This window comes from Rattus rattus, chromosome 2 (genome assembly GCF_011064425.1).
Source record: "Rattus rattus isolate New Zealand chromosome 2, Rrattus_CSIRO_v1, whole genome shotgun sequence".
Taxonomy (NCBI): Eukaryota; Metazoa; Chordata; class Mammalia; order Rodentia; family Muridae; genus Rattus; species Rattus rattus.
In genome coordinates this window covers 11,390,415-11,403,774 of record NC_046155.1, presented here as the reverse complement: position 1 = coordinate 11,403,774, position 13,360 = coordinate 11,390,415, and the positions used below count along the sequence as shown (strand labels likewise).

Here is a 13,360-nt window from a genome sequence, read left to right as displayed (position 1 = left end):
GTTTCTAGCTGCATGACCTTAGTGATCACTGACATGAGGAGCAGAGCTCTCAAGTCATTCACTGATTGTGCAGCATAAAGGCTGAGAATAGCACACAGAACAGAAGGGATCCAAGCTGAGCTCAGGAACCCACTCCCCAGGGAACATGGTCCTTCCTCACTCAGGAACATGATTGCTTGGATCCTGACGAAACTTGAACCACAGCTTAGGAATCCAGGACTTCTCATTCCACCATACTCAGCTGCTTCTCCACACTGAAGAGACTTAGACATAGGCTGCTGCTGGCAGGTGGGAAAATATGGAGAACAACCAGAGTCAGAGACAGCTGGGGTCCCACACCCAACTGTGTGTAACCAATGGGGCAATAATGAGAACTTTGGCTATTTGTTTAACATTTATTCGATGTTGCTGTACAATGCATGAATTACTTCCACATGCACATCAAACTTTGGATTCTGAATTTCCTACTAATTGCGATTATTTAATTAACATAAATGATTGATTTGGGGAATAAGAACACTAAAGGATTATGTCTACTAAATTATGACAAAATGTGAAGTGGTAATCCTAAAATCCTATTAGACACACAAAACAGATAAATGGGGTTACATATTTTAAGTGGAATGTAGCAAGGATTGGAAAGCACTGAAGGTTGATTTCTAGTATCTCATTGCTAGCAAAGTAACTGGATGGGAAAAGTCAATGAATGAAGACAATGCACTTGTTCTAGGTGACATTGAGAAACAGCCAGAGCTACATTTACAAATTTTGTCTGAACATTTGGGCATGGACACAGGAACTTGTAGGGATTCATGTTTTCCCTTTCTATGAGGTGTTTATTATCTAAAATCATTGGGGTGTGTTAACATTATGGGGGGAGAACACAGGAATCCACGATGTGGTGGTTTTGCATTTTCCTGTACCAGCAGTTTCTTCTGACAAAGGACATATCAAGGATACACAAAGATGCACAGTCTGGGAGGTGTGGGCAGAACTAGGAAGGATAGTTTGTTTTCTTTGTTGTTATTTTATGTTCAAAGCCAAAGCACTTAATAACGTTCTGAAAATTCATATGATACACATTCTGATCATGGTTTCCCTTCCCCTTTCTCCTCCATGATCCTCTCCACCTATCTGACATTACATCTTCTCTCTCTCTCTCTCTCTCTCTCTCTCTCTCTCTCTCTCTCTCTCTCTCATATACACACACAAATAGGCCAAGAAAAATGGATAAAATGTAAATCAACCTAGCAAACACTACAATGGGCACAGTACTTCATAACAGCCGAGTCCATTTTCTCTTCCAGCTGTGGGAACGCCATCATGATTCCACAAGTAGTGACCAATGAGACCATCACAGTGATTTCGCCAAATAGAATCAACTTTCCCCAAACAGAGGAACCCCAGTCTACCCACCAGAGGCAAGACAGCCTGAAGAAACTTCTAAAGGCAGAGATCAAAGTGATGGCGGTAAATCCCACTCAGCACTTCCTGGGGTGGGAGGAGTGCAGAGGGTGAGGCATTTTGCATTAGGGCTAGAGATAAATTTGGAGGGTGGGAAACCAGTTTTGACAGAGTGATCACAGAATGGCCAGTACACTGGGACTTGGCAAACTGCTTACACCACTAAAGTCTTCTGAAATTGGCAAATATTTCCTTTATTCTAATGAACTTGGACTGTACCCCAATGACCTGACTCCAGGAGTCATTGAGATTTTGTTGTTTAATTCTTTTTTTCACTTTTGAAAGGTACTTGCTAAGTATTTTATTGATGAAAATATTTGTAGGTAGATTCTAGGAGCTCTCTAAGTATAGGACACCCTTCTTCTCTTTAGTGAAAAGAGATGTTACAACAAAAACCACTGGTTTTTACTCTGCGTTCATGCTAGAATCACTAATGGATCTATTTTAGGAAAAGAGAGAAGAAATATTTTTGTTGTGAGTTGTTTCTCAGTCTTGTCTGTACTAACACTCTATGCCTGGGTCTCTGTGCTACCCAGTCTCAGAACTTAATGGAACTGAACACCTTGCTTTGGGCATACAAAAATCCACTGGATTCCTTTGAAGTACATGTAGCAAAAAATTGATTAAATTGCTTAATCAACAATACAAGAGCTGTGAATCTGTGAGGTGAAAGTAGTGTCAGGAAGACAAAATTTTCCCTTTTAATATGGAGGCAGTGGATCCCCAGAATGAACAACAGGACTGAAAGAGCTATGGAGCTTGACAGAGAGGCTGGCCCTATGTGATATGCAGTAGGCTCTGGATGATGTGTAGAGAGGTTTTTACAGTCTAGGGCTCAGAGTAAGAAGGCTTTCAGATGCCTCCTTTTTTCTACAAGAGGAAGAGACTTGTTAACCATGCACTCAGCTCAGCCCAGCCAGGAAATACGGGGGTCGATCATAAGCATGCAATGGGTTCAAGGACAGCAATGCCTAAAAGTGACCAGAGGCTCTGGCTGAAACACATCCCCTCCAGAATAACCTTTCCGCTGTCATTATAGAGCCTGTACAGTGTCTGTGTGTTCATTGGGATGTTGTAGAAGATGGCAAAGAATGGCCACCATGGGAAACGTGAAGACGTTCTTGTCATTGCTCGTTTAGTCTTCCTTCTTCCTTCTTTCAACAGGCAATCCAGATCATGTGTGCTGTGATGGTGTTGGCTCTGGGAATCATTTTGGCATCTGGTTCCTCTGTCCCACTTTTTACGTCAGTGTTTTCTGTCCTGTTAAAATCTGGATACCCATTTGTAGGACCTTTGTTTGTAAGTAGACTTCTGTGGGGATTAAGATGGGGAGGGCAGAGAAGGGAGTTGTCGCATAGCTGCATTTCTGCCTACTGAAAAAGAGGTCAGTGGTAGACCTTGTTCTTCTGTCTGTCTTCAGAGAAGGTCTTAGTGTACAAGGGCAGTAGGAATTTCATCCTGAAGATATTTCAATCTAATCCAAATAACCATTTCTTGTCAATATCACCATTTCATGCCATCTCTTGAGCAATGATGATGTTAGAGTCCTCTTTGGGGAAAAGTCTAGGAAGTAAGGCCAAATAATCTAGAGCTTTCTATATTACGCAAGGACATCCAGTGGACCACACTGCAGAAAGGAACACTTTCATTCTTTTGATCTGGCTTTGATGGAGGCATTCAGGGTGGTGGACTGGATAATACTCTGGGATTGTTCCATGTCTGGGGTCAAAAGGTAGTGAAGGGAACAGCTCTCCTCTAGACTGACATTTAGAGTCTCACCCACAAGTGAGGATTCCTCTCGCTGGGGCTTCTAAACTGCTTACTACAGTTTTGGTTTGTTTTTGTTTTTGTTTTTGTTTTCCCTTCCTGCATCTTTTCCTTTGATTCATCCACAGCCCAATCTTTCTTTCTCTGTGTTAATATGTGATTTTTCTCTTCTCAAACCAATACATGGTCTGATTTCACCAGTTTTCCATAAATGTTCTTTGGCCCAATTTCTGATCAAAGACACTGCATTCCAACACTTCTGTCTCCAGAGTCTCCACTAGACATCCTAATTTGGACCTTCTCTGACTTCCCTTGTCCTTGATGACTTTAACTGTTTCAGTGTTATTTTTGTAAATATTTCTAAAGTTCAGTTTGTCTGATATCCTGTTAACCTTTAATTGAGCAGAGAGTGGTGTCAGTGTAGGCGACAATGACATCATCGATTTTCAATACAGTAGATATTATGAAGGGTGTATAATATTTACATTTCACTGTTCACATAACCCTGATCATGGGGCTGATGTGGTGATGTCTAGGTCAATGCTGTTACTTTATTTTTATCTCCTCACCACATTGTGCTCTGTTCACTAAGTATGCCTTACATTAGAAGAGACACTCAGTACACTTAGTTTATTAGGACTCTGAAACTGTGGGCATAGCTCACAGGAAAACACATGCATAGAGTTCACAGACCCTGAGTTCAGTCCCTAGCATTGCAGAGATAAAGACCCAGCATTTATTTATATGGACACACTGCTTGACTTTGGAGAATAGAGATAACAAATTTTCTACTTAAAAAAAAATCCCTAAACTGTTTGTTACTTGATTTCATTTAATTTATTATGTAATAGAAAAGTCTATCATGATAAAATCATGATTTTAAAAACATTACAACTAAAGGCTTCTGGAAATGTAACTGTATGGTTCCTTTTGTTCTTTAGAACCAATTACTGAAAGTCCTGTTTCCTTTGGTCTCTGTTTGTTAATATCATCCCATATTTCTTTTAAAAAAACAAAATGAAACCTAGTACAGATCACTGTCAAACTATTACCAAAGTTTGAAACAGGTATCTTTCTAAACTCATTTTTGGATGCCAGAATTATTTTGATGCAAAAATATTGTTGATACTGCACCCAGGAGCATGACAAGAAATACAAAGTATAGGCCAACATCTTAGAGGATGCAGCTCCCAAATTCCTCTCTAAAATACTAGCATGCTGAAAAATGCACATTAAAAATTCAACACATTCAAGTAAAATTTAGTTAGGAAGTTTGCATGGTTTTTATGTGCAATGCAAAGTGCTGTAACTTTATTTATGAAAGAAGGATCAAACCTCCGTTTATTATTTTCCATTTTCACTCCTTGTAGATCAATGCCTCAGACACTGAATTCATCTAAATCCACATTTTCCTTTCTATATAACAAAACATCCTTTTGCTATCTCTTAAAGCCTTTATGAACTTTAATGGTATAGATTTCTGCACTTATCTACCTTTCTGAAATTTTGAATAATGCATGGAAAAAGAGACACCCCTGTGAGCCTACGTTTGTGTGTCCTTGGTCATTTGTTCAATGAGGGTTTGTCATAAACACCATAGAGTAACACATAGACTTTTAGTACATAGAAACTGACATGATAATCTTTTCTTCTTCTCTGAGCAGTTTATTGTTTCTGGAATTCTGTCCATCATCACAGAGACAAAGTCAACAAAATCTTTGGTGAGTACAGGAACCATATCCAAGAACTGATAAGCACAAATCCCAGAGAGATAACTCAGGGCTGGGCCTTTCATGTTGAAAGTTACAAGCTAAGCAATACAATGATTACTTCTTCAATTTGTGAGCTGATCTGGGTTCTCCATATCCCTATATGGAACATACTCTTTCTATCATGGTGGCCAAAATTATAGTGTGCCTGATGTCTGAGACCAGTGCCAAGAAAGCTAATGTAAAAATCCTGCTCTCTTATGATGCCATTGTGTAGGCAGCAGGCAACGATGGTGAATCTTCATCATGTAATTGACTGGATTGAAAAGTGCCTCAAGGATTAATAAAGCATACGTGTTCCAGTTCCAAACTGTGATTGCTACATTCCCTAATGTAAAGACCAAGATGGAATAAATGGGAGAAATTGAAGTGTGGTTAGCACAGGTATCCTCTCACTAGGCTTGCTGACCACCATATTTGAGTTGTTCTGCTCTGTCACCCAAGTCCCTCAAGTCAGCTGAGCCTCTGAAACTAAGCCAAACATAAGTTTTCTCTTGAATTGTTCATGTGAGGCATTTTGTCATGGCAAATTATACTGTTCAGTATTAAAGCTAATGCCCTTATTTTTAAAGAGTTATATTTGTTGTGGGTATATGATATAATTTCACCATTGAAAATCCATAATAATCCTCAGAGAAAATGTTCATGTCTTTCTATATCTCCATAAAGGAAAGGCTTTTGCCTGAATTGATTACAGAATTTTAACTGAGAAGCAGAATGATGGAATTCTGAACACCTCCATAGTTGTTTTAGCTAAGAATTCAACTTTTTCTACTTTAACTTCTTTCAGTGAAAACTATTCCTGGGCAGACGAAAACTGGATTAGAGAAAGAAACTTTTGAATGACGGAAAGACTCACCTAGTCTTCAGTCATCACATATTCCTCCAGAGTTGATTCAGGAAGTCATTTAGGAAAATAGAGCAATAGCTGAGGGATTGAGTTAGGAAGAGCTGACGAAACCAGTCTCCCAAATGTACAGAATGTTAATCACTTTTCTGTTTCTGTGGTAAAAATACCATGACTAAAACAACTGAGAATTTAGGTCATGGGTAAGTAGAATAAGGCTTATGAAAGTTGCTTAACCAATGCTGGAGGATGTTCTTTTCATACAATGTGTGCAGACTAAAGAATGCCAGTTAAGATGAACCTAATATATTCTAAGAGCATATATACTATTAGTATCCTGATTGTAACTATTGGCCAAGGTTTGATTTGTCAAAATTTGTTTAAAAAGCACATAAAAGCACCGAGTTCTGAGTGATTTATACAATCTCTCTAAAACATAAATGACCTGAAATTAAATCACACACAAGTGCCATACATTTAGGTATGCCCTAGAATACCCACATGTAACTGTAGCTTTTTGACTGATCTCAGCTCATATTTCCTTTGTATGCGTTTAAAAAGAAAGAAAGCAACTATCAAAAAAAGTTTTTGTTTCACTGACACTGTAAGTGCAATAGAGAAGAGATCCAAAGTGAGCACTGGAACTGAGTAATGCAGATCAGTGAGACTCCAAGGACCTCTGGCACTGTAGCCTCAATTTACCAACATCTAGTCCCATTCTGTTTTTTTCTGCTTCACACTATTTCCAAAAAGGACAATATTCTTAGTCACATGTTTAGATTTCTGTCTATAGCCCTAGTTACAGTCAACCATTAGACTTTTCAGAATCCAAAGTCTACCAAACACTGAGAACAAAGTCCCCACACTCTCCTTTTGGTATATGAGCTTCTGAGGAGTGGTAGTATACAAGGAATGAACTGCTTCACTTGCCTTTTTTGTGAGATTGTAGCTTCCCTGGGTGGGGTATAGAAGGGATATGTTATTCTGAATACATTTTCCAGTAGTAGGTATGTCCTGAGATAATTAAACTCACAAGGAGGAATGGTTCATTTTTGGCTTATATTTCAGAGGTTTAGTAGCATATAGTTTTAGTGAATCTAATTCTTCTGAGCTTGTAGACAGGCAATGAGTATCTCATGCTAAAAGAGCAAAGGCATGTGCCATAGGGGAGCAATTGAAAACAAGAGAAGAAGATGAAAGTCTTATGTTCTGATATAGCCCCTTGATGAGCTATTCTATGCAGACATACCTTTGATCAAGAGGCATTTACTCAAAGTTCTGACAGGATTTATCTAACTGAGGATCAGATCTTTAATAAAATGAGGTTTAGGAAATGTCAAGTTCAAACTAGAGGAATGAAAATGTTGAAGGGCAAGAACATGGCCAATGTCTGCACTTCTTCATCCTTTATCACTCTCTTGAGAATTTTCCAGTTTACATTATAGGATTCCATCAGAAATCTGGGGTGAAGATTTTTCCAGAGAAATATTTTATTTTTCACCATTGAAATCCTGTTTATTGATCTCAATGCCGTTTAGGTTTGGGTTTTGTGTGTTTCTAAATGTTCATAGGACCCAATAAATGTGTTGATAGTGATTTGATAAAGTGATCTAGCAAATATCATCTGGGAAATGGAGCATATAATAAATAGACATGGAAAACCAGGGACTCTGCTCCTTATACTGGTTGTAGTTATACATTAGTAAGGATAAGGAAATAAAATATCGATCCTTCAGAATCTTAGAAAGAACTGAAAGAGTTGAAGGGGCTTGAGACCCCATATGAACTACAGTGCCAACCAACCAGAGCTTCCAGGGACTAAGCCACTACCCAAAGACTATACATGGACTGACCCTGGACTCCAACTGCATACATAGCAATGAATAGCCTAGTAAGAGCATCAGTGGAAGGGGAAGCCCTTGGTCCTGCCAAGACTGAACCCCCAGTGAACGTGATTGTTGGGGGGAGGGCGGTAATGTGGGAGGATGGGGAGGGGAACACCCATATAGAAGGGGAGGGGGAGGGGTTAGGGGGATGTTGGCCCAGAAACTGGGAAAGGGAATAACAATCGAAATGTAAATAAGAAATACTCAAGTTAATAAAGATGAAAAAATATATAAAAAAATTAATCCTTCAGATGTTAATGAAGTCAAATAAAGAGAATAAGTGCAAAATTTTGGAGACAGGTATAAGGGAAAACCTGCTGCTTCTTCCAGGTAGATGGCAGCCTGACTCTGAATCTCCTGAGTGTTTCATTTGCTTTCATGGGCATCATTATCATCTCTGCCAGCCTGGCTGGTTTGCATCCTGCCTCAGACCAGTGCAAGCTGAGCAAGGAACGTATACGAAATGAACATGATTACTACGAACTTTCCTATGACTCAGACAAGAAAAAGTGCTCCACTGACAAATCTATTCTGACTGTAAGTATTTCTAAAGGCTTCACCGAATATTTTTATTTTTAGTTATGAGGAAATAGTGATCTTTTTACTGCCTTTTGAAAAATCTTTCACTCTGTCTGGTTTGAGATCTTAGGGAAGGGTCAAAGCTGAAACAAAAACAAAGGTAAACAATGTTAAAGCTTTTAACTCCAAATTATTTTTAACTCCAAAATGATTCTGGGTTAAAACATTAACACCTTTTACAGAGGGCTGATATATACATTGGAAAGTACTGTTTTTAGCACAGTAAGATTCATACACAAAAGACTCAAGTGATCTAGACATGCCAACAAGAAAACCAGGCACATGCGTAGTAAAGTTAGCTGAGCAGTACTCAACTAAGCGCTGAGAAAAGGATTGTGGGAAGGATAGGAGTAGAATGGAGATGTCAGGTGTCTGCTCCTTTATGTCCTCACAGTAGACAGAACTGAGTCTGTGTGGAGGTGAGCTCACTGCTGCTTTCATCATTACAAAAGAGATGAGATGGATAAATGAGGAAAGAAATACAGCAAATAGAGAAGAGTAACCAGCAGTGATGTGAGGGACTGCCATCTTGTTGGAAGAAAGTAATGCAATTTGACTAACAGGATAAACAGGTCTTCAATTCAAACATCCATGAATATACATTTGGACCCTATCACATGGAGAGAACATTTAGTAAGATGACAGTGAAGATTCTATATAATTTTCTTTGTCTTATGACAATAAAAGTAAACTAAGAAAAACCAGAGCTCCAAGATGTCTGGATAGTCTGGTCTGGTCAACCATAGGCTTTCTGATTCTTTGTGGATCTGGGTCCAGTATTTCTTCCTTATTAAGAAACCACAAGAAGAAAAGGTGTATGTAAATTAGATGTATAATAATGTGATTAAATTATCATCTAAAATAACTAAGCCTAATTTTAAAACCCTGATGCATTGGGGAGAAATTTGCACAGATTACAAAGAATGATGGCATCCTGGGTTAGTTTCACACTCTATGTAGTTTCACACCCTGCTTGTATGTGTGCAGATAAATGAAGAATTACAATGCCACATTCATCATCCTTCCTATCAAGTGGTATTCACAAAGGACACCTCAGGACAAAGGTCATGGGATACGTGTTCTTTACATAGAACATTCTTTGAGTTGCTTCGTGTTATCGCAGACAGTAGAAACTGGATTACTTTTCTAATTTTTTGCCATCACAAAATGAATCACGTCCCAAGAAAGAAGGTTCTATCAATGCTACCTTTTGGAGAGAGCTTGCATAGTGAGAACCTCACTCACCCTCACTAGTCTCTCAGAGGAAGTAGGACAACAGGTGATAAGTGCGCCCATAGAAGCTGGAGAAGCAGAGACTTGCCCAGATGCACACTAAGTAGCAGAAGGGAGCCAAGGGCAGGAGCTGTTGACTCTCTGCTGAGGTCACTACTCCTCTCTGCTCCCTCATTCAATGAACATTGTAGTCAGGATCCTTGTCCAAGAGGGATGAGAAGTGGTAGAAAATGACTTTGTTGAGTTTTTTCCTCTTCAGCCATGGCCTCCAAGGAATGAAGGGACCAGGCATCAATTCTAGCCCATTTGTAGGTTTGGGAAGATTCTTTCAGTTCTCTGATGATAGAGATGGTTTCATCTCTACAGTCACCTCCCACCCAGGTATGAGGGCTTCAGCTGACTCAGTCATATCTACCTCTCTTCTCCTGTGCTTAGGGGGTCTTTTCACTGATGCTGATCAGTACTGTATTGGAGCTTGGCCTGGCGGTCCTCAGTGCTCTGCTTTGGTGGAAACAGAGTCGCTCTGACTCCCCTGGGGTGAGTATTCTATAGTCCTCCTGAATCTTCCCTGGTGTTCCTCTGGGACATGTTGATCTATCCTGTCATGAATGTCAGGTAGAATGACTTCAGTCAAAATGACATGACTATCAGGTGATTTTTGACAGGGAGGTGGGACAGTAGATGATGGAGTAGAAGTTAACTGTATAGCTGATGAGAATTATCTATACAGAAACAGACAAACCACCTGATTCATCCCTTACCTTTTACAAACAAAGGAACTAAGGTTCTACAAAGTTAAATTTATCTCCTGGCATCAAGATGAATTTGCCTGTGTTCAGGACGCTAGAGCATGGCTGCCTCCCCTCTAACCAGGAATACTTTCTTCTATAGCAGCTCGTCTCTTTAACAGTCTTGACCTCATAAAGAAAAATTCACACTGAAATGTATTCAGTCTGCATCTTAGATCTGTTTTCCTTCCTTCTGATATTACTTTTTTTTCTTGTATTAAAGACACTAAAGATATAATATTTGGTAACTTCATGCTGCCCTTCTCAGGTACCTCTCAGGGTGTACGGCTTCAGTAACTGAACCAAAAAGCTTTGCTCTGACAAAATCCTTAATCAGAGTGTGGAATGCAGAGGAGATGATGCACATCAAACATGTGCATCACCGAGGTGTCCTATTCTCATCTGGGAACATCTACAACACTAAATGAATATCTATCACGTATATACATGTGTCTACATATCTATCTATCTTGCTATATGCACACACATATGCATAAATGTATAGTATATATTGATTTTAAATCTGAAACCACATATTTTCTTTTTTCTAGAATGTGATTTTCCTGTCTCATAACTCAAATGATGAATCCAATGTGGAATCAAAGGCACTCTGTAACTCTGCATATGAGGAACAAATGGTTTGTTAAGAAAAACAAAACAGAACAAAAGTCCCCAAAACAAGTGGGAACTAAATAGTAGAGGGTATGTCTTTTTGATAATGCAGAAAATACAATCATCACAAGGTAGCAATTCTTGTTACTAAAAATGTAGACTGTTTATACAATGAATACCAGTATGAGTTGAATGGATGTGTTAGTGTCATCCTATTGATTTTCATGACCTTGGCTTCATCCACAGCTCAGACCTGCAAATAGTGGCCAGAGTCCCAGATATTTCTCATTAAGATAACAGAATGTTTCAGGAGATTGTGATGGAGCAAAGGGTTGACATTTTCTTGTACCCTGCAATTAATAGCAACAGTTACCCATTAAGAGTCTTTTTATTCAGAATCACTGCTATGGTATGGGTCTTTCATCATATCAATTTTATTTACCAGTGCATAGAGACAAGTGACCTGCAATGAATTCCCAAGAAGTATATATGCTCTTGCTTCAAAATAAAGTGTTTTTGTGATTATACATTCTCTTCATAAGGGTTGTGTTGTTGTTTTGCTTTTATGTACAGATCAAGTTCCCTGTGATACATAAATACATGTGTTTGTTGCTCTTTTGTTCTCTATCAACCAAAAAAAGCATGGGAAAGACAAGTAGGAATAAATCTGTGTCACTGTGTTTATGTGGTTTGTGTGTGTGTGTGTGTGTGTGTGTGTGTGTGTGTGTGTGTATTAAACTAAAAGTAAATGAACAATCAAAGGTTTGCAATGTATTTTGGAGGTACCTGATAACATAGTTATTTGTACAATCACCATAGCTAATAAGAGACATTTCCTCACTTCTTACAGGAGGCTAAAGAGATATCTTAGAGTTTAAAAGCACTGATTGGTTATGTGAGGACATGAGTTTTATTACCAGCATCCACATGGCAGCTCACAAATATGTGTAACTTCATTTCCACATGATCTGACATCTTTTTCTGGCCTTGGTGGGCAGTTGACACATATGTAGAACACACACAGACATATATGCATGTAAAATACACATAGACATAAAATTTATTTAAAAAAATTAATAGTAAAATATGGATTGTATGGAATGACAATACAATTAGGATCATATTCTATAAGACATTAAGGTCTATTTGAGTCCATAATAAAGTATGTTACTGTTCATGTTCTACCTCTTTTCCTTTCATTCTTTCATTCTTTCATTCTTTCATTCTTTCTTTCTCTTTTCTTTCCTTTCTTTCCTTTTTCTTCTTCTTCTTCTTCTTCTTCTTCTTCTTCTTCTTCTTCCTCTTCCTCTTCGTCCTCTTCGTCCTCGTCGTCCTCTTCCTCTTCTTCTTCTTCTTCTTCTTCTTCTTCTTCTTCTTCTTCTTCTTCTTCTTCTTCTTCTTCTTCTTCTTCTTCTTCTTCTTTCCTCCTCCTCCTCCTCCTCCTCCTTCTCCTCCTCCTCCTTCTCCTCCTCCTCCTTCTACTTCTCCTTCTCCTCCTCCTCTTTTTCCTCTTCCTAGTCCTCCTCGTCCTCCTCTTCTTCCTCTTCCTCCTCCTCTTCCTCCTCCTCTTCATCCTTCTTCTTCTACTTCTGACAAACTCATTTGTAGAAGAAGAGAGCCTTTCTTTGAGACATGTCCACAGCCCTAACCTACTGTCAATCATATAACTCTTCTTAGTTCGGGGAAGGAAGGCCTACCATCAAGAACTCATAGTTGATGTTTTATCACTATATCTCCTCACTAGATCAGGTATCACTGTTGTCTCAAAATTTTCAAAACTCTTATTAAACAAGAGGATATCATTACCAACTCTACAGAAACTACAAACATTTAATGTCACAAAGTGCACTAAACAGTTTATACAATTAAAAAAATGAGAATAGTGGAAAGTTATAAATTATAAAAAGCCACCCAAAAATACTTACCATAAAATAATTTAAAATATGATGGTTATATAATAAGCAAAGGGATAGAAACAATAGTCACAAACCTCCCCAGCAAGTGAAATTCAGGTTCAGAGCACTTCATGAGTCAACTCATTTCCATATTTAAAGGAAAGAAGATCAATCATTTGCAAATAAATGTTAAAAAGGGAAGAGGATAGGACACTCCAATTTTACATTTTAGTGTCCTATAGAGAAACATGAAACGATTAGAGCTATGGAAAAATTCAATTCTAGTGCATTTTATAGTTATCTAGTCCCTTGGTGAATCTTTTCTCAGAGTGTCAATCATAATGTGGGCAAATACATATCATATGGGACTTATTATCTGCCTCTCAGAGCAAACGTCACTCTGGCACTGGCAGTACATCTGTGGCATCAGTAGGCTAGGAGCTCACAGTCTATAATTTTTAGTTAGTAATTTTTATAGCACTTTCAATAATTTCTTATGTTAATGTTGGGTTTGACTAAC

General features: G+C 38.6%; 1 protein-coding gene across 1 annotated transcript; it reads left to right on the top strand.

The window, feature by feature from the left end:
* Window positions 1-1,310: 1,310 nt before the first annotated feature.
* Window positions 1,311-10,986, top strand: LOC116893661 (membrane-spanning 4-domains subfamily A member 6B-like). The gene is made up of 6 exons (XM_032895380.1): window positions 1,311-1,470; window positions 2,629-2,763; window positions 4,896-4,952; window positions 8,064-8,270; window positions 9,981-10,082; window positions 10,885-10,986. Exons 1-6 carry the CDS (start codon window positions 1,324-1,326, stop codon window positions 10,978-10,980), a joined length of 744 nt encoding a protein of 247 aa, XP_032751271.1. The 5' UTR covers window positions 1,311-1,323; the 3' UTR covers window positions 10,981-10,986.
* Window positions 10,987-13,360: the final 2,374 nt, after the last annotated feature.

Excerpts from the sequence above, each read along its gene's own strand:
- LOC116893661 (XM_032895380.1), top strand. The coding sequence starts at position 1,324 with ATGATTCCACAAGTAGTGACCAATGAGACCATCACAGTGATTTCGCCA. Across the intron at positions 1,471-2,628 it reads CAGAGATCAAAGTGATGGCG|GCAATCCAGATCATGTGTGC; the intron begins GTAAATCCCACT and ends TTCTTTCAACAG. Across the intron at positions 8,271-9,980 it reads CTGACAAATCTATTCTGACT|GGGGTCTTTTCACTGATGCT; the intron begins GTAAGTATTTCT and ends TCCTGTGCTTAG.